General features: G+C 44.7%; 1 protein-coding gene across 7 annotated transcripts in view; it reads left to right on the forward strand.

Annotated features, from left to right (window-relative positions):
* The window catches only part of DOCK7 (dedicator of cytokinesis 7), a 307,570-nt gene that overhangs the window by 219,788 nt on the left and 66,479 nt on the right, over positions 1 to 21,303 (forward strand). For 5 of the 7 annotated variants that reach the window (XM_077450575.1, XM_077450569.1, XM_077450571.1 and 2 more), the window contains 6 exons: positions 2,167 to 2,306; positions 5,226 to 5,395; positions 7,837 to 7,991; positions 11,583 to 11,765; positions 15,445 to 15,580; positions 19,177 to 19,273. In XM_077450575.1, coding sequence (XP_077306701.1) covers positions 2,167 to 2,306; positions 5,226 to 5,395; positions 7,837 to 7,991; positions 11,583 to 11,765; positions 15,445 to 15,580; positions 19,177 to 19,273 — 881 coding nt within the window. The remainder of the gene's footprint in view (positions 1 to 2,166; positions 2,307 to 5,225; positions 5,396 to 7,836; positions 7,992 to 11,582; positions 11,766 to 15,444; positions 15,581 to 19,176; positions 19,274 to 21,303) is intronic. The other 2 variants (XM_077450572.1, XM_077450574.1) reach the window with 1 other exon arrangement.

Raw genomic sequence — 21,303 nt, forward strand, 5'->3', positions numbered from 1 at the left:
GGTTGAAGACATCAGCATCTTCTAGAGTCCCAACATTATGAATCAGTTACTATTTCTAATATGGCATATATGGCAGGGTTCCCAGAGACTGTGTGTCTTGGGGGGGACATGGACCTGAATCCAAAGTAACACCACCTCAAGGCTCCCCAGGCATACAACTCACAAAGAGCACCATTCCCCCAAAATCCAGGGCCCATAATCGGTAACAGTTTTATAGCAGAAAGTAAAAACTATTGGGTGTTTTTTTTTTTCAAAATTGTCAGTCTCTTTTTGTTTATAGTGCAAAAAAATAAAAACTGCAGAGGGGATCAAATACCACCAAAATAAATTCCTATTTGTGGGGGGAAAAAAAAGGACATCGATTTTATTTTGGTGCAACATCTCATGTCCGTGCAATTGTCAGTTAAAGCGATGCAGTGCTGTATCGCAAAAAATGGCCTGGTTAGGAAGGGGGGTAAATCTTCCAGAGCTAAAGTTGTTAAACGTCTATTTTATATGACAACCCTTTGTATTGATGATGACTGTTTGTTTACTCTTTGGATTCTTTTATATCCGTCCTTGATGTTTTGATATGTTTCCCCATGCATTGTGGACGTTATTCTTACTTTCAAAAAAGAAAAAGAAAACTTTTAAATAAATATATTGAAGCAGAAAGTAAAAGAACTGAAATTTTGGGTTGTCCTCAGAAAAGTAATAAAAGGGAAATCTTCCAATGGGGACACTAGTTCTGGTGACCTGGGGGGGGGGGGTTCCCCAAGAGATTCCCCTAATTTGCAGGGATTTCCTCTCACTTCCTGTATTGGCTATGGGACAGGAAGTGAAAGGAAATCTTCCCAATGGGCCAAAGATAACATCAATAAACCTTACAGGGGTTAGAACCCTCCCTTACTCTATCCAATATATATATAAAAAAAATGCCTATACTTCTAGTTCTACTTTAACCACTTCCCGACCAGCGCACGACGATGTACGTCGACAGCATGGCACGGGCAGGCATATTGGCGTACATGTACGTCCAATATTCGTTGCCGCCGTGCCATCGGGAGCGCGCCGCCGGCGGCGTGCTCCCGCGCTGGTCGGGACCCCCGTGAGTCCGGTCGCGGGACCCGCGGACTCGATCGCCGCGGGCATCCCCGCGATCGTCTCACGGAGCGGCCGAATGGAGGAAATGCTGTATAAACAACATTTTCCCATTCTGCCTAGCAACTAGTGACGCTGATCTCTGCTCCATGTGATTGGAGCAGAGATCAGTGTACACTAAATGAAAGCCCAACCCCCCCACAGTTAGTAACACACCCCTAGGAACACTTAACCCCTACACTGCCACCCACAGGTTAACCCTTTCACTGCCAGTGTCATTTACACAGGAATCACTGCATTTATATAGCAGTGATTACTGTATAAATGACAATGGTCCCAAAAATGTGTCAAAAATGTCCGATGGGTCCCCGACAATGTCGCAGTCACAATAAAAATCGCAGATTGCCGCCATTACTAGTAAAAAAAAAAATAATAAAAAATTATTAATAAAAATGCTATAAAACTATCCCTATTTTGTAAACGCTATAACTTTTGCGCAAACCAATCAATAATCGCTTATTGCGATTTTTTTTTTCCAAAAATATGTAGAAGAATACGTATCGGCCTAAATTGAGGGAAAAAAATGTTTTTTTATATATTTTTGGGGGATATTTATTATAACAAAAAGTAAAAAATAATGCGTTTTTTTCAAAATTGTCGCTCTATTTTTGTTTATAGCGCAAAAAATAAAAACCGCAGGGGTGATCAAATACCACCAAAAGAAAGCTCTATTTGTGGGAAAAAAAGGACGTCAATTTTGTTTGGGAGCCACGTCGCACGACCGCGCAATTGTCAGTTAAAGCGACGCAGTGCCGAATCGCAAAAAGTGGTCTGGTCTTTGACCAGCAAATTGGTCCGGTCTGAAAGTGGTTAAGCAGAGGTGAAAAGAGATTTGGAAAAAAAAAAAAAAAAAACTTTAGCTGCGTATAGCTGTGGATCATTTTGACATATTTTGATTATTTCTACTTTGGCAAAAGTCAAAGTCCTGTGCTAGGTGCTGGCTAGGTTTACCATACTTTTGGGGTTTTGTAGCTCCCCCCTCCCTCCCAATGTTTCTTATTTTCTCCTCTTTTTTCCCATTAACAGAGTTCTGGGTTTTCAACCAACATCCAGGATCAAAAGATCGCTAATATGTTTGAACTGTCGGTTCCCTTCCGGCAGCAGCACTACCTGGCTGGTCTCGTCCTGACTGAACTGGCCGTCATCTTGGATCCAGAGGGTGAAGGGTGAGCTACAGGGGACAGTTCACTAACCGCTGATTTCTAACCTCTTAAGGACCGAGTCTCTTTTTGAGATGTGTTGTTTACAAGTTAAAAACATTTTTTTTTTTTGTCTCTTTTTTGCTAGAAAATTATTTAGAACCCCCAAACATTATAAAAAATTTTTATTCTAACACCCTAGAGAATAAAATGGCGGTCGTTGCAATACTTTCTATCACACCGTATTTGCGCAGCGGTCTTACAAGCACACTTTTTTTGGAAAAAATACACTTTGTTGAATTAAAAAATAAGACAACAGTAAAGTTATTTTTTTTTTGTAAAAGATAATGTGACGCGAGTAAATTGATACCCAACATGTCACGCTTCAAAATTGCGCTCGCTCGTGGGATGGCGACAAACTTTTACCCTTAAAAATCTCCATAGGCGAAGTTCAAAAATTCTACAGGTTGCATGTTGTGAGTTACAGAGGAGGTCTAGGGGTAGAATTATTGCTCTTGCTCTACCGATCGCTGCGATACCTCACATGTGTGAACAACGTTTTCATATGCGGGCGCTACTCACGCATGCGTTCGCTTCTGCATGCGAGCTGGGCGGGACGGGGCGCTTTTAAAAATATTTTTTTTTCTTATTTATTTTACCTTTTATTTTTTATTTTTACACTGTTCTTTTAAAAATAAAATTGTATCACTTTTATTCCTAATACAAGGAATGTAAACATCCTTTGTAATGGAAAAAAACCATGACAGGTCCTCTTAAATATGAGATCTGTGGTCAAAAAGACCTCACATCTCATATTTACACTAAAATGCAATAACAAAATATATATATATATGCTTTATTGAAAGCTTCACAGGGAGATTGTTGATTATAACTTCCCCCCAACGCTGCACCGATCGTTCCCGAATGTGTCCCCTGTATCCTTCTCCGGCTCACCTCTGTGTGCTCCTCTGGTCCCCCTCCGTGTGCTCCTCTGGTCCCCCTCCGTGTGCTCCTCTGGTCCCCCTCCGTGTGCTCCTCTGGTCCCCCTCCGTGTGCTCCTCTGGTCCCCCTCCGTGTGCTCCTCTGGTCCCCCTCAGTGTTCTCCTCTGGTCCCCCTCAGTGTGCTCCTCTGGTCCCCCTCAGTGTGCTCCTCTGGTCCCCCTCCGTGTGCTCCTCTGGTACCCCTCCATGTGCTCCTCTGGTTCCCTTCCCTTGACCTCCTCTGGTTCCCTTCCCTTGACCTCCTCTGGTTCCCTTCCCTTGACCTCCTCTGGTTCCCTTCCCTTGACCTCCTCTTGTTCGCTTCCCTTGACCCCCTCTTGTCCCCCTCCGTTGACCTCCCCCTGTCCCCCTCAGTTGACCACCCCTGGTCCCCTTCCGTGTGTGCTCCTCCGGTCCCCTTCCGTGTGTGCTCCTCCGGTCCCCTTCCGTGTGTGCTCCTCCGGTCCCCTTCCGTGTGTGCTCCTCCGCTCCCCCTCCGTGTGTGCTCCTCCGTCTCCCCCTCCGTGTGTGCTCCTCCGTCTCCCCCTCCGTGTGTGTGCTCCTCCGTCTCCCCCTCCGTGTGTGTGCTCCTCCGTCTCCCCCTCCGTGTGTGTGCTCCTCCGTCTCCCCCTCCGTGTGTGTGCTCCTCCGTCTCCCCCTCCGTGTGTGTGCTCCTCCGTCTCCCCCTCCGTGTGTGTGCTCCTCCGTCTCCCCCTCCGTGTGTGTGCTCCTCCGTCTCCCCCTCCGTGTGTGTGCTCCTCCGTCTCCCCCTCCGTGTGTGTGCTCCTCCGTCTCCCCCTCCGTGTGTGTGCTCCTCCGTCTCCCCCTCCGTGTGTGTGCTCCTCCGTCTCCCCCTCCGTGTGTGTGCTCCTCCGTCTCCCCCTCCGTGTGTGTGCTCCTCCGTCTCCCCCTCCGTGTGTGTGCTCCTCCGTCTCCCCCTCCGTGTGTGTGCTCCTCCGTCTCCCCCTCCGTGTGTGTGCTCCTCCGTCTCCCCCTCCGTGTGTGTGCTCCTCCGTCTCCCCCTCCGTGTGTGTGCTCCTCCGTCTCCCCCTCCGTGTGTGTGCTCCTCCGTCTCCCCCTCCGTGTGTGTGCTCCTCCGTCTCCCCCTCCGTGTGTGTGCTCCTCCGTCTCCCCCTCCGTGTGTGTGCTCCTCCGTCTCCCCCTCCGTATGTGTGCTCCTCCGTCTCCCCCTCCGTGTGTGTGCTCCTCCGTCTCCCCCTCCGTGTGTGTGCTCCTCCGTCTTCCCCTCCGTGTGTGTGCTCCTCCGGTTCTGGTCAGTGATCACTGACTGTCCATTCATAACTAAGCATCGTAAACTGTGTTTACGATATCTCTGTGCATGAATGGAGAGGAGCCGCTGCCTCCTCTCCATTCATCTTCAGTGCATTGTAAAAGATGATTAAAAAAAATAAAAAAATACTACTGCCACAGTCCGCACATCATCAGTGCTGCATATTAGTGCCACTGTCACATGACCTAAAAGTATTAGTACTTGAAAAAAAACTATCGGTACTTGTGCTCTGTCTTAAAAAAAAGTGTTATCGGTGCAACCCTAGTATGAACAGCATGTAATACGACATTCATTGATCGTTTTTAATGATGTGGATTTTGTGACGCTTTAAGCTGCAGAAGGCATCAGACGGGTGTTCACGGGTTTGACTTTCACCTGCGGGGCACGATCTGATTTTTTATTTTTTTTCCCCCTCCCACTACAACACACGCGTTTTACAGGCTGGAGGACTATTTGGCATGCACCATATTAACTTTGAGCATAGTACAGTAGTTGCATCAGCATTGAGCTTAAAGTTTAAAAAAAATCCCAATGGGTGCGAACACTGCCCCGGTTCTATACATGCCGAGGTTAACGGAGAGCACGCAGTTATTTAAATATCGTTTAGTGCTTAGCTGGACTGTTGTATTTGCTCTGCTAGTGATAACTAACTGTGGTTACAAAACTCCCCTCAGGTTATTTGGATTGCATAAGAAAGTGATCAATATGGTACACAACTTGCTATCTACTCACGACTCCGATCCCCGCTATGCTGATCCCGAGGTAAAGGCCCGCGTGGCCATGCTGTACCTTCCTTTGATTGGCATTGTCATGGAGACCGTCCCCCAGCTGTACGATTTCACAGGTATGTTACCAGGTCATCGGCCTCAGCATGCTCCCAGAATCCTCTATGGTGAGTCCTTCTTTGCAGCACCCAAACCCCCCCCCCACCCCCTGCAAGATAAGATCTACGTATGTAAGTGGTGTAAAGCCATCCTGACTCCCAGTATCCTACTGCCCTCTTGCTGCCACAATCTTTCAATTGAGTGATGTTTTATACATTTAAAGGTTAAGTTCACCCTTATATAAAAAAAAAAATTACTCCACACATTTTTATAGGAAAAGAAAAATGTGCATTTATAATTTTTTCATGCAAAGCATTGCATTCACAATCAGTGGATGGCGGGTGCAATGCCATGCTCCTGCAGACACTTCCTACATTTCTGTTCCTGTACCTCTGTCAGGGGTGTCTGTTTCAGAGCCGTAGGAAGTGCCAGTGGACTAAAAGCGATCAGTGGGGGCCTTGTGCTCTGATTTTTTCGGGGGGGGGGGGGGGGGGGTGGCACGCAGCCCCCCACACAGCCACCCTTTTTAAAGCCAATTAGAGCCTCAGGCTCTAATCAGATGTTTCCAAAGGAAAAAAAAAACATGTTGAAATCCATGCATCCGGTAGCATGCATGTACATTAGGGAACTGGCGCATGGACTGGGGGGGGGGGGTGCATTACCCGTGCGCCCTGCATGAGCGGCCACCACTGATACTGATCAGCAAGCTCGCAATCTATTGAGGACTACAAGCTTCTGCCATGGTGCCAGATGATACATAGTTTCCCCGCTGTCAGGGGAAGGGAACATGCTGCAGCCTGTTAAATGTTACACCCTAAATACAGATGTAACTAGGGTGACCACATTTCCAAACTGCCATTCAGGGACACCCCCCATCCTTTCCTAAAAAAACGATGATTTTTGATACCTTTTTTTTGGGACCCCATAGATCTCAGGGGTTCATGCTGGGACCTGTAATTCTTCACTATTTGGGGGGGTCACATCTTCAGCTTTGAGGGTTTCGTATTAGGACCTGTAGTTTAATTCCGGGATACTGTATACTGGACAGACCTGCAAAATGCGGGACTGTCCCAGGCAATACTGGACAGACCTGCAAAATGCAGGACTGTCACAGGCAATACTGGACAGACCTGCAAAATGCGGGACTGTCCCAGGCAATACTGGACAGACCTGCAAAATGCGGGACTGTCCCAGGCAATCCGGGACACGTGGTCACCCTAGTTGTAGCATGTTCCAAAGGTAAACCTACCCTTTATTATACCGTTCTAAATTTCATTAAGAATGATTACTCGCACAAATGCAGAAGTTGATTTTTTATATTCCTGACTATCCTAGAGAGAAGTTTTATATACTACAAATGATTTCCATTTCATTTATTTGCAAAGGACACTGTTTGCCACCCAGGCCACTTCTGACATTGATGTCAAGTCAAACATGGAAAAAGTTGCATTTTTTTTGCTCGAAAATTATTTAGAGCCCCCAAACCTTTTATATATATATATAAATATATATATATATATATAAAACAATTCTCTTTCTATTGTGTTTCACGCACTCCCCTCTGCCAAACACTGCAGCTCACAGTGGGAGGGGTTCAGCACCAGAGAGGCAGTGCTGTCATTCCAGAAATCAGTGGGCGGGACTAAGTGTGGCCAGGTGCTGATTGAAAAGCTCACCAGTGAGGGTCCGTTCACACAGGGGCAACACGACTTTCAACACGACTTTTGGAGGCAACTTGGACACGACCTGAACATGACTTGGGGCGACTTACAACGCGACTTTAAGTCGCCCCAGGCCAGGCGACTTTTGCCGTGGCCAATCAGAGAATGAGCTCTCTTATGAAAAAAAATTTGGCGTGGGTTCCCCCTCCAAGAGCATACCAGGCCCTTAGGTCTGGTATGGATATTAAGGGGAACCCCCTACGCCGAAAAAACGGCATGGGGCCCCCCCCCAGATCCATACCAGACCCTTATCTGAGCATGCAACCCGGCCGGCCAGGAAAGTGGGTGGGAACGAGCGTGCGCCCCCCCCCCCCTCCTGAGCCGTACCAGGCCGCGTGCCCTCAACGTGCCCTCGACATGGGGGGGTGCCTTGGGGCCCAAGAGATATATTCACTGGCAGGATCAATCAACAGGTATCTGTGAGACTTTGCAAAAACTGTAAGTGCTGCAGGACACACTTATTTAATGAGAGCCAATAGTTCCACTGAAAGCAATAGTTCTATTTTTATAGAAATTTCAATTTTTTCGCTGAAACAGTTTGTTGTAATTTTGATTATGGGGAGGATTTAAGGTTACAACAAAGGCAAAGTTATGTGGCATCCCTTCCTCGTGCATAATTCAGGACAACAGAAAAGTGCATTTAGAAGCCACTTTTCTGGTACGGATGGTGCAAATGTATTTAGTTGAATCTATAATTAGAAACTCTTCATAATTAGAGATGAAATGTTCTGTTTTGGCAGAGACTCACAACCAGCGAGGAAGGCACACCGCTGCCTCCGGAGAGGATCCCGACAGCGAGGGCGGAAATATGATCAGCCAAACCGTCGCCATGGCCATCGCGGGGACGTCGGTGCCGCAGCTGACGAGGCCAAGCAGCTTCATGTTGACATCACAGGTGCCGTATTCTCGTTCCGCATATACAGATAGGTCACTCCTTCCTGTGACCTCTGTGTCACTAAAGGATTCAGCAGTCATATATGGGTTAGGTCGGAGGATGAAACAAACGTATGCATTAGTGGCGGCCCGTCCATTGGGGCCACCCCCCCCCCCCCTCTCTACACCACTCCCTATATAAATAATGGATAGATTCATGCATAGCATAAATCTATGCACGGCTTCCGCGGCCACCCCCTATTCATGCGTCTGGCCCCTTTCAGGACCCTGGAAGCTTGAATTACGAAGGGTGTGTCTTTTTTTTTTAAGCACATGATTAGAGCCAGAGGCTCTAATAGGCTTCAAAATAGGGTGGGTTTGTGGCGCAGAGCATTGCGCCATGAGCCCACCCAGGTGTTACAACCGCACGTGAACATTCTCTGTTGTAACACTGATCCTCACCCTGGCCAATCAGAAGGAGGTCTGAGACCCGTTTTCCGATTGGCCGTAAGGAGGTGTCCCAATCAGCCACCGGGAGGAGGGAGGAAACAGAAGCCACCGATGCCCGTGAAGAGCAGGGGAAGGGAAAGCTGTCGCAGCCTCCGAGCAAGGGAAGCCCGGGAGAAGCGCTGCATAGATGGGGTAAGTGCACCAGAACCGATTGACCTGGAGGGCAGGGGGGGGGGGGGGGGTTCGTTACTGCTTCTCCCCTCCCTCCCCCCCAAAAAAAAATTACCACCGGCCGCCACTGGTATGCAGCAGAGGATAGTGGCATCTGACACTCCTGGAAGTGTCGAATTTTGAAGGAAAGCCTAATGGAGCCTGCAACCCTAGAATGGGGGGGGGGGGGGCAAGCATAGTAGTTCTCATATTGAATGCAAATTATTTGGATTTTTAATTCATTCTGGCGGGGTCATTCTAAAATAGACCTAATGCTTAACGTGGTTGTAAACCTCAGACATGCAATATTAACAAAGCATGTCCCTTTGTACTTGTCTCAATCCAGAGCACTAAGTGTCATTTCTGTCTGCTGCTTCGTTCCTCTTGCTCCTGACACCAAGAGAAAAAAAGGTGACGGAGGAGGACACTCCAGCACACAGCCTGTGATTGACAGCCTCAACTCTGTTGCTGTGTGAAAAAAGGGGGGTGGGGGGTGTCCCTTCCCTTCAATCGATTCTCACTGAGCTCTGAAGTGTATAATTTCAGCTCCCTACCCTCTGCTTTCTGAAAGCTCAGACAAGCTGTATACATTCTGCACTTTAAACAGATGTAGAGGGCTGCAGATAAACGGGTACCTTTTTTATGTAGGAAAATTTGTTTATTCTTTGTGTATCGACTGAGGATAGTCACTTCACTGGCTGTATGTGAGGGTTTTCAAGGACTTTAAAGTGGTTGTAAACCCTTACAAACCACTTTGACCTACAGGTAAGCCTAGATTAAGGCTTACCTGTAGGTCCAAGAAATATCTCCTAAAACTATACGGTTTAGGAGATATTTACAAAAAGACAGGCACCGCTGTCTACGGCGCATGTGCGCAGGCGCACTGAGCAGCCCACAGATTATGGCGATATGCCGCTCGCGTCGGCTCCCGTGCGCATGTGCGGGAGTAACGTCATCGCCGGAGCAGCGCCAGAGCAGCGAGACACGGGAGTAATTCCGGGATACATGGCAGCGGCGAAGATGAAGACGGAGGACCGCTTCGGGGGCTTCGTTCTCAGGTAAGTTATTCATAATGAGCTAGTATGCTATGCATACTACCTCATTATGCCTTTGCCTTGCAGGTTGCATTTAACAAAAAAAATGCCTTTACTTCCTCTTTAAGGCTGGGTTTCCATGTCCGGTGCGAACCGTATGTACATTTTCATTGCGATTAAAAATGAATTTGTTGAGCAGTTCAGGTGCATTTTTGATTCGGTTCGGATGCGAATTTGCACGGCTCAGGACTGGATTTTTGTCACAGCAGAGATTTTCAGTGCTGGCCAATAGACAAGTAGATAAAGGGTGTCGACTCCTGTAGGAGAGCAATCATGTTAAAATCTAGAAACGATTCCTGAACGCGTGCGATTCAAAAGCGTTCCCTCAGTGAGCCTGGAATTCACACCTGAACCGCACTGCCGTGCTCAGAAAACGCACAGGACTCTTTAAATTTGCACTGTGGATGCACCCGCATATATGTGAGCAGCGACAAAGCATTGCATTTGCGATCAGTGGTTGGCGAAGGTACAATGCCAGGCTTCTGCAGGGTAAAGTCTTTCAGTTGGGGTACTTTCTTTTTTTTCCAAAAATGTATTTAACCAGGAAAAGGCAGCTCCGATTTAACATGTCATTAGTACAAAGATGAGTGACGGTACAGTTCTCAAAATGGTATAGACAGAAAAGCTAAGGAGGAGAATTAAACCTATACAGTAAAACCTTGGATTGTGAGCATAATTCGTTCCGGAAACATGCTTGTAATCCAAAGCACTTGTATATCAAAGCGAATTTCCCCATAAGAAATAATGGAAACTCAGATGATTTGTTCCACAACCATTTATTCATTAATCCTTCAGTTTATAGTGCATATAAAAAGATTCTATCAATGTGATCGGTTGTGTAACCATAAAAATGTCCATCCACAAATGGAAGCCTCCACAAGGGGATTAGAAGCAAAATCCAGCAGGATCTCCAGAGTATAAAAGAGAAGAGAGGCGCCTCTAAGTGTAGCAATATGTTGCTAAATGTTGTAACATCATTAAAATATTGCTACACTTAGAGGCGCCTCTCTTCTCTTTTATACTCAGTTGTGACATGACGCTACTTGTATATCAAGACATTTCTTGTATATTAAAGCGGGGCTCCACCCTAAAGTGGAACTTCCACTGATCGGAACCCTCCCCCCCTCCGGTGTCACAATTGGCACCTTTCAGGGGAGAGGGGGGTGCAGATACCTGTCAAAGACAGGTATTTACACCCACTTCCGGGCATAGACTCCCACGGGAGTCTACGCCTCTTCCTGTCCCTGCGCGCTGTATGCTGGGACACACACGGGTTTATGGTCCGTGTTAACCCTTTTGATACCCGCTTGCATGACCTCCTGTTTGCACAGGGGTCCATGCCATAAGGTGAGAGTGATTAGTTAGACCGGAGGTGGAGGGATTGTGACGCTACTGTGAAAAAAATGACTTACGTCAGTGCTACAGTTTGAATTTAAAACGTATTTGTGTGAACTGTGAAGTTAAGTCATGGATTGTGGAAACTAACTAGTGTCGTGTGATTGTATATAGTGTATACCACATTTACCACTGACTAATGCAGAGTTGCAATGCAAGGAGATCAGCTAAAAGTAGTTGGATCCGTATGTGTGTTTATAATTAATCGAAATTAATCGATTAAAAAAAAAATCGATTAATCGAACATGAAAATTTTAATCAGTAACAGCCCAAATTTTATCATACCCGGGATGTTTATTAGACTCTTGTTTGGATGGATTTAAGTGAATTATTTCTAAGAATTACAGGCCTACAATATAAAACGCCAAATTTCCATGCAAAATAACGGTACCTCTTTCAGCACTTAAAATCTGAAATAATCATACCGCCAGGGAGGTTAATTGGACCTTTCTTGTTGTTTTTAGCCATCCAGACAACATTCTACGTTCTCCGCTGAGTCAAGCCGCAGCCTGCTAATCTGCCTCCTCTGGGTGCTGAAGAACGCCGATGAGATCGTCCTGCAGAAATGGTTCACAGACCTGTCCATCCTGCAGCTCAACCGCCTGCTGGACCTGCTTTACCTCTGCGTCTCCTGCTTCGAGTACAAGGCATGTCTGACAAACTGAAATCGTTACACTGCTATCTGTAAGAAGCCTTTCCACAGTTGATTGGCTGATTACACTATTCCATCTCTTTTTTTTTTTAATACAGTGATTTTAACCACTTCAGCCCCTGAAATATTTTACCCCCTTTCTGACCAGAGCACTTTTAGCGATTTTGGCACTGCGTCCTTTTAACTGACAATTACGCGGTCGTGCGGCGCTGTGCCCAAACAAAATTCACATCCTTTTTTTTCCCACAAATAGAGATTTCTTTTGGTGGTATTTGATCACCTCTGCGGTTTTTATTTTTTGCACTATAAACAAAAAAAAAGCAACAATTTTGAAAATATAAAAAAAATAAAAATTCCTCAGTTTAGATCGTTATGTATTCTTCTACATATTTTTGGTAAAAAAAAAATCGCAATAAGCGTATATTGTTTGGTTTGCGCAAACGTTATAGCGTCTACAAAATAGGGGATAGTTTTATGGCATTTTTATTATTCATTTTTTTTTTTTAATTAGTAACGCCGGTGATCAGCGATTTTTATCAGGGACTGCGACATTATGGGGGACACATCGGACACTTTTGACACTATTTTGGGACCAGTGTCATTTATACAGAGATCGGTGCTATAAAAATGCACTGATTACTGTGTAAATGACACTGGCAGGGAAGGGGTTAAACACTAGGGGGCAATCAAGGGGTTAAGTGTGTCCTAGGGAGTGATTCTAACTGTGGGGGGGGGAGGGGATGGGGGGAATGGGCTACCTACAACAGGACAGCGATCACTGCTTCTGATGACAGGGAGCAGTGATCTCTGTCATGACACAAGGCAGAACGGGGAAATGCCTTGTTTACATAGGTATCTCCCCGTTCTGCGGCCCTATGACACGATCGTCGAGAGACCGGTGTATATCAAGTCCGCGGTTCCCACAGGCAGTCAGGCTGTACGCCCCTGCCAATTAAAGGAGACGTACAGGTATGCCCATTTGCCCCCCCACCGCTGCCATTGTGCCGACATATATGCGTACAATGGTCGGAAAGTGGTCAAATAATGATAAACATACTGTTTAATTTTCATTATCCCTTCTTTCTCTGTATATGGGTGATGGCACTGTAAATATTTGAATAAAAAGCCTAAGTACATTTTTTCCTAATCGATATATAGCGGTCACATGAGCCAGCTCTTTCCCAGCCTGTTTGCAGGGAAACAGTGGCAGGAGGAGCTTCTAGTCCTCTGCTACTGGTCACATGTTAAAACAAAAACAAAAAACAGCCTTTTGAATACAGAGTAAAAATAAATAATTGCCCAGTTCACAGAACCATTAGTCCTTCAGTTGGTCGCCGTTGAGCGCCTTCTGACCTCTAGCGTGATGGGGAAGCCTCTCTCCTCCCTGTATTTGTACCTGACGGTTGCCCATGACACCAAATGTACCCGTTCTTTGGACAAATGGAGGTTGGATATTCTGAACCTCAGAGACGATGAATGGGAGGAGTGTGTCTCTACTTTTATTCCCTCCATGATGGCTGCAAAAGACAGATTCATACAACTGAAGTTCCATCACGGGGCTTACTGTACCCCATAGAGACTGGACCGCATAGACCCTGAGCTTGACTCGACATGCCCTAGATGTAAGCAGGAGCTAGACACATTCTGGCATGTAGTCTGGTCCTGTCCCATGCTCCGGCCATACTGGGAGACTGTAGCCACAACTCTGAGTGACATGTGGCACTAAGGTACCATTGGATCCTCTGGTCCTACTATTAAAGCGGAGTTCCCACTAATTTTTCTTTTTTTTCTTTTTAAAGTCAGCAGCTACAAATACTGCAGCTACTGCCTTTTAAAATAAGGACACTTACCTGTTCAGGGCGTCCCGCGATGTTGGCACCCAAAGCTGATCTACCCCTCGGCTGTCGAGTGCTGCCGCCATCCTCGGTAAGGGAATCAGGTTCCCTACTGCGCATGGGCGACTCACGCTGCACTATCCCACTGGTCCCTGCTGTTTTCTGGGACCCATGTGTCTCCCAAGGGGGAGACGGGAAGTGGCATAGATACCCACGGGTGGCTCGGGTATCTATGCCCGGAAGTGGGAGAAAAATACCTGTATTAGACAGGTATCTGCTCCCCCCTGAAAGGTGCCAAATGTGACATGGGTTAAAAGCTCCATTATTGGATGGAACTCCACTTTAAGTCACTTGGAAGAGGTAGAGGGGGATAGATGCACTCAGCTATGCCTAACTTTCTCCCTGTCCTACCCCAGAAGGGAGATACGTTTAAGATAGAAGTCGGCAGAGACACCTACTTATGATTCCTGGCAACACTCTGATAATTTGGTCTTGCCCCTATATAGACTCACATGTGAAAGCGGAAAAATTCACGGGGAAATTCGATAAGGTTTGGTCTGGTTGGACAGATGCATGTGGTTCATTTTTTGATGTTCTATAACGGTGCATGTCTGGTTGTATTATCCTCTCCCTATTCCACTTCCTTCCCTTTCCCTTCAGCCTCCATCAATCTACATGTAATATCCCACCCTCCATTGCCACTTAGCTGGCTAGTGGGCATGGAGGAGGAGGGAGGGGATTGGGCTGTCATTTACCATTGTGTGTACACCCCACATGTGTGACTCTATGGTCATTGTGTGACTCTATAGTCATCGTGTGACTCTATGGCAGTGATGGTGAACCTTGGCACCCCAGATGTTTTGGAACTACATTTCCCATGATGCTCAACTACACTGCAGAGTGCATGATCATCATGTGAAATGTAGTTCCAAAACATCTGGAGTGCCCAGGTACGCCATCACTGCTGTGTGGTCATTGTGTGACTCTATGGTCTGCTCAGATGTGATCGGGAGGAAATGCTCTGCATAGAAACTCGCTAATCAACTGAGCATGTGCAGAGCTGCCAACACTGCACATACAAAATCCCCAACTGCATTGGGAACATGGACTGAAGGGGGAGACAGAGAACAGCAGGATCAACCAGTTTTCTTTCAGAATACGAATCTCATAGTGACTGAGTGAGTATTAACAGCATGTAATACACCATTTATTGATAGTTTTTTTATGATGTGGATTTAATGCCTTGTGAATAGGAACAGGTAACCAACATATTGGGGTTTTCTCAAATTTGACGGCAAAAGTGGAAATACACTTTAAGTGAAATGGGGCTTTTTGTTTTACTGGCAAATGTAAAAGAAAAAGCATCATTATAATAACCAGGCAGCTAGCATTTTCAGTAGTAGAAGTTAGCAATGGTAGCCTATCTGAAAGGGTTCCTATAAGCTGGCCATTAACAGAACAAGATGTCTCTCTGAAGACATCTGATAAGTATCTGTAGTGATGAGAGCCACCGCCATTTCCTGTGCAGCTTTTCAGGACCACTATGGAATATGGAAGGCTCGGCTAGCTCATAGGAAGCTGGAAGATCTCTGTGTCCAAATCTGAATCGATATTTATCACCTCCATGGGGGGTATCTATAAATGACCCAAGCACAATGCTTGAGCATCTTTTTTTGGGGGTGGGGCAATGTTTATATTCTCTCTCTGTGAAATAGTTTGACCACCCTGAGATGTTGTATTGGATATAGATATTCTCTGTATCTGGAGTTTCTTTAGATTTTTTTTTTTTTTTTTTCATCTGTGATCCTCTATTTAATTTTTTTTTCCTTTTTCTTCCAGGGAAAGAAAGTTTTTGAACGCATGAACAGCTTGACGTTCAAGAAGTCAAAGGACATGCGGGCCAAGCTGGAGGAAGCCATACTGGGGAGCATTGGAGCCAGACAGGAGATGGTCAGGAGAAGCAGAGGTCAGCTTGGTAGGTCTGTCTAGACCTGGGGTGTGCAATTAGTGGACCTCCAGCTGCTGCAGAACTACAAGTCCCATGAGGCATAGCAAGACTCTGACAACCACAAGCATGACACCCAGAACCAGAGGCATGATGGGACTTGTAGTTTTGCAACAGCTGGAGGTCCGCTAATTGCATATCCCTGGTCTAGACCAACCTTGTCCCTGTGTGTGTTGTCACTCTGATCCTGTGAAATGGTGTCCTGTGTGTATTCACTCTGCACTAAGAAGTATGACACTAACAAAAAGTATGTGTTGTATTCTGATAGTCCAAGAAGGCAACACAGTCCTATTCCTGCTTTATCTCCAGCCTGGAAGTGCCAAGTACAGATCAGTTTTTGTTTTCTGGAATTCTTTATATATAAATATCAGTTCCTAAAGTGATTGTATAGAATTATTTAAAAAAATAATAATAAACCTTACCTGCACTGTACAATGGTTTCCACGGAACAGCTCCGATCCTCTTCTCTGGTCCCCTGCCAGCACTCCTGGCTTCTTCCTCCTGCCAAGTGCCCCATAGCAAGCTCCTTGCTTAGGGGAATACTTGTTCGTGTTCGCACCTGACCATTATCTGTGTGTCCATAGACACACACAGCAAGGCTCAACCCTGCCCCCTCCCCCCGCTCCCTCGACACTAGCTGTCATTGACTGCAGCAGGAGCCTATGTCTTGCACAACTGTCTCTAAGCCTCTGCTATCGTTCACATTGCTGAATCGAGATCTGGCTTTAAGAAAAATAAATCTTATTTTTAACTTCTATCCATGACCCAGCTATAGAGATTTCCCTTCACTTCCTGTCCTGGGGACAATGTATCACCAGGCAGGAAGTAAAGGAAACTTTCCCAACAGCAACATGGACAGACTTTCTAAAGTGTCCCTTTAGAATATTTTTCTTCACTTCCTGTCTAGTGAAACCATTTTCAGCAGGACAGGAAGTGAGGGATACTGATACCACTGATAGCAGTACAAGAGTTCTTATCCCTCCCCACACTATCCAAAACAAAAAAAAATATATATATATATTTTCACTTGACATAAGTTTTAAATCAGAATAACTGCACAAAGTTTCCTTGTAGTAATTTATGGAGACTCTGACAGCATGGGAGCACCTGTAATAACAATAGGGAGATCCTTGCAGTGCAGGTACAGCTTCCACTCCAGCAAGGAGAACAGTGATCAATCCTTCTAGTCATAGCTGATTCTTGAGCTGTCATGACTTTCAGGTAGGGCCAGAGCTTGCTGCTGCTTAGCTCCTCCCTTCACACATTGTTATTGGACCATTAGTAAGATACGTATCCTCCTTGGCCAATAAAAATGGGCAAGAAGTAGTGGAAGAGTGCCTGGGTTACGTCAGATTAGGCGACTCGTCACATTTTGTAACGGAAGTGACGTTCCAACGCAGCCGTCTTGGTACACCCCACACTCGTCCACAGTAAGGATACAGTGAGAAGGCAGCAAGCACGGACATCTTTTTACACCCACCGAAGTCTTGCATTTCACACTTATTTTTACCAGTAAACTCAGCTTATATAATGAAATACAGTATTTAATCTGCCAGACTGTTTTGATGTTGAATTTTAAAAGCAGCAGCGAGCCTGCTGATCTCACAGGTTTGCTAATCTGACAGAACACCGACGCTTTTATTATTCAACATAAAAACAGTCTGATGGATTTCAAAATCCTGTATTTCACTATATAAGCTGCGTTTACTGGCAAAAATAAGTGTGAAAAGCAAGACTCCGGTGGATGTAAAAAGATGTCCGCTTGTCGCCTTCTCACTGTATCCTTACTGCAGCCGAGTGCGGGGTGTAGCAAGATGTCCGTGATGGAACGTCACTTCCATTACAAATTCTGACGGGTCCCCCATTCTGACGAAACACCTGCGCTTAATACCTGTAGACCAAATGAACAAATACCTGCATGTGTGTCAGAGGACCAATAATAATAATGACTGATTTCTGATCATTTAGACTTATAGGATATCTGATTTTTTTTTATTTCAATCATTCACAAAGAACAGTGCACTACTGTGTGTTTTACATAGTTACGTAGTTAGTCTGGTTGAAAAAAGACACAAGACACACGAAATAATGAATTCATCATTTAAACAAATGAAATGGAACAAATTAATAATAATAATAATAAAAAGGTTTTATTATTGTTATTTATTATTATTAGATCGTTGCGTATGAATTTATCCGAAGTTAGGAATTATCTGAAATAACAAATGCCATATCTAAAAGAATGGAACGTAGCGATCTAATAATAATAACAATAATAATAAAACCTATTTATTATTAATTTGTTCCATTCCATTTGTTTAAATGCAGCATTCGTTATTTCGGATAATTTGTAACTTCAGATAAATTTGTATTTGTTACGTTCACAAACAAATTTGAAAGGAAATTCCAATACCTATAATTTAATAGTTATTATTAGTCATTTCAGATTTTAATTGTTATTTTCCGATTTTCAAATTTCTGAAATTCCAAACTTCTGAATCTTCGAAATTTCATATTTTCCAACTTCCGAAGTTTTCCAGCCTTCCGATATTTTGAATTTTCCAATTTCCGAAATTTTGAATTTTCCAATTTCCGAAATTTTGAATTTTCCAATTTCCGAAATTTTGAATTTTCCAATTTCCGAAATTTTATATTTTTGGAAATTAAAAAATTCGGAACTTTCTGAATTAACGAGTTTGTCAAAATTCATTAAAAAATGTATTCGGAACTAAATGAATTTCACATGTCTATGCTGCATCCTTCCCAGCTACTGAAATATTGACCCAAATGTGCCATGAAGGGCATGTGAATAAATATGCCATCTCCAAACCATAAACCAAATGTTATTTTTTTCCTCCACTATGAATAATTATGTACAGCAAAATGCCATAGCAAAACAGACAACCTTGTAAGCGTGCTTAATGTGTAAGGGACCATTAACCCTCTCCCGGTGTCCCTTTAAAAAGTTCTGAGGGGGGGGGGTGGGAAAGATTGGCCGTGACCACTTTGGTTGGTTGTCACTCGATCGGTAGCATGTCCCACTTTGAACCGATCATTAGCGGGGACCAAGAGATTATCTTACTCAGCTCAGTTTCTGTGCTGCAAGTGCGCTCTTGGGTACAGAAACTTTGGCCACTCCGCGGCGCAATTATGCAGCATGTGGGCATTAAAGCCCACCCTTCTGCTGCCAAACATATGTGTTGGGCAGTCATAAAGGGGTTAAAATTGTTGAGCAGAATCCAAAGCAGAACAAGCTTGTGCTGTGACCAATAAACTGTGTTCTGTCGGAGTAAAAAACACAAAGACTGTTGGGATTGATTTACTAAAACTGCAGAGTGCAAAACCTGATGCCGTTGTGCATGGTAGGCAATCGGCTTCTGTCTTCAGCTTGTTCAATAAGGCTCGGACAATACAACCTGGAAGCTGATTGGTTTCTATGCAGAGCTGCAGCCAGATTTTACACTCTCCGGTTTTAGTAAATCAATCCCAAAGACTGTGCGTGTCCTGCGGATGACAACCCCAGGCTGCTTTGATAGCGCTGACTTTGTTCTCTTCTGTCTCGGCAGAGAGGAGTCCATCTGGAAGTGCATTCGGCAGTCAGGAGAATTTACGGTGGAGAAAAGAGATGACTCACTGGAGGCAAAACACGGACAAGATGGACAAGTATGATGCTCATTACAGAATTGCTAGTTGTGTTCATGTTCGTTTAAAGGCTAAGTCCACCTTTTATTGCAGGTGGAAAATAAGCCTGCAGAGTTTTGCAGTCTCAATCATTAGGGGGTGGCGGTTACAATGCACAGACTCTTCCAGCACCTTGCCCGTACTGGGGTATGGTCATTCAGTAACTGAGCCTGGAGGGAAGTGTCCGTGGACTATGAATGTGGTAACAGAGAACTACAAATTCACCGGTCGCAGTGGCAGATGGGACTTGTAGTTAATTTATTCTGAGATCTCTGTACAAATTCAAAAATGACTGCTGCCGGTGCAGGAGGTCCCCATGTTACACCCTAAATACGGTCTAACATGGTGGAAAAAGGTGGAATTAGCCTTTAATTAAAAAATGCTTTTTTTTTTACCCCCCAATCTTCACAGAACAGTAGAATACAGTTATTGGTGTGATTTTTAATATAATGCCATAAAATATATGTGCGGTTGAGGCACCACGTCTTAGTGTGTCAAATTCCAAAAATATTTTATTGCAGTAAAAGTACGCTTGTTCATTTTTTTATTTATTTATTATATTTATACACACTCTTATGCCCTGTACACACGGTCGGAATTTCCGACTACAAAATCCATCGGATTTTCTCCAACAGATTTTGGCCCAAACTTATCCTACATACACACGGTCGCACAGAGTGCGGTGACGTAGAACACGTACAACGGGACTATAAACAGGGCAGTAGCCAATAGCTTTTGTCTCCTAATTTATTCTGAGCATGCGTGGCACTTTGTCCATCCAGAATTTAAACAATCTGATTTTGTTGTCGGAAAATTTTAGATCCTGCTCTCAAACTTTGTGTGCCAGAAATTCCGACGGAAAAAGTCAGATGGAGCCCACACACGATCGGATTTTCCGACAACAAGATCCGATCGCACATTTTCCGTCGGAAAGTCAGACCGTGTGTACAGGGCATAATATTGATTCCATCCCTGATGAGCAAGGCTTAGCCCCTGAAACGCGTTGGCCTGTTTTATACAGTTTCTGTCTGACATTTACTGAATCAAAATCATTTTGGATTTTGACACTACTGTGTCACGCTTTGACCTCAGTCACAGTCCAGAGTGGTTTTAAAAAAGCTCTTTGGTTTGTGGGAGCCACCAGCCCAACCTTTCATGAATACATGAATATGAAAACTTTGCAGATCCAGTGCTGTCCATCCATTTTTCCAGTATATCTTTTAGTCTGTCCATTTCTTGAGTAAATATATTTTATATTATATTATAAGTATTTTAAATAACAGACCAGTTTCCTATATTAATAAAAATACAATTTTTTTTTTTTTTTACTGTAGCCTATCCTGAGTGCAGTGTCATAAAGGACCCAGTCACATTTGATTGCTGCTTGGGTTTTGGTGCGTTGAGGGTCACATTTGCCATAGAGTAGCTGGGTACTCACCCAATGTTCTGTCTAGATAAGCATATTGTGGGTAGCTGTAGACATGCCCTTTGAGTAATTTAACTGACGACTTCAGAAGTTTCTAAAGGAATAATGATAAATAACGAACATTCATTGGAAAGTTTGTTTCTTCCTGCCTGCCATACTAGATCAAAACCCAACTCCAACAAACTTGGAAATGATCCCTTTTAGTGGGTTTGCACCCAAACTGCAAAGCTTTGTTGCTCCTTTAGTCTAGGGAAGAGTTTTTTGTACTTTTCCTTACTCCTAGAAGATGGCGCTCCCCCAATGCTCCGGCGGTGGACTGTTCTCTGTTGTCATTGCGTCTAATGCAGGGCTTGGTCTTTATGACATCACCTTAGACCACTGGAACGTAGTGCAATGGATGATCTACCTGGTGGAATGGCGGAAGGGGGTACATACATCTTTTTTTTTAACTAATGCCCTAGGCCAGGGGTAGGCAACATGGGGCCCTCCAGCTGTTGCAGATCTACAAGTCCCATCATGCCTCTGGGGGTAATTGTAACTGACAGCCTTGCAATGCCTCATGGGAAATGTAGTTCCACAACAGCTA

This window comes from Lithobates pipiens, unplaced genomic scaffold (assembly GCF_037356315.1).
Source record: "Lithobates pipiens isolate NorthernLeopardFrog02 unplaced genomic scaffold, aLitPip1_a1.2 Scaffold_23, whole genome shotgun sequence".
Taxonomy (NCBI): Eukaryota; Metazoa; Chordata; class Amphibia; order Anura; family Ranidae; genus Lithobates; species Lithobates pipiens.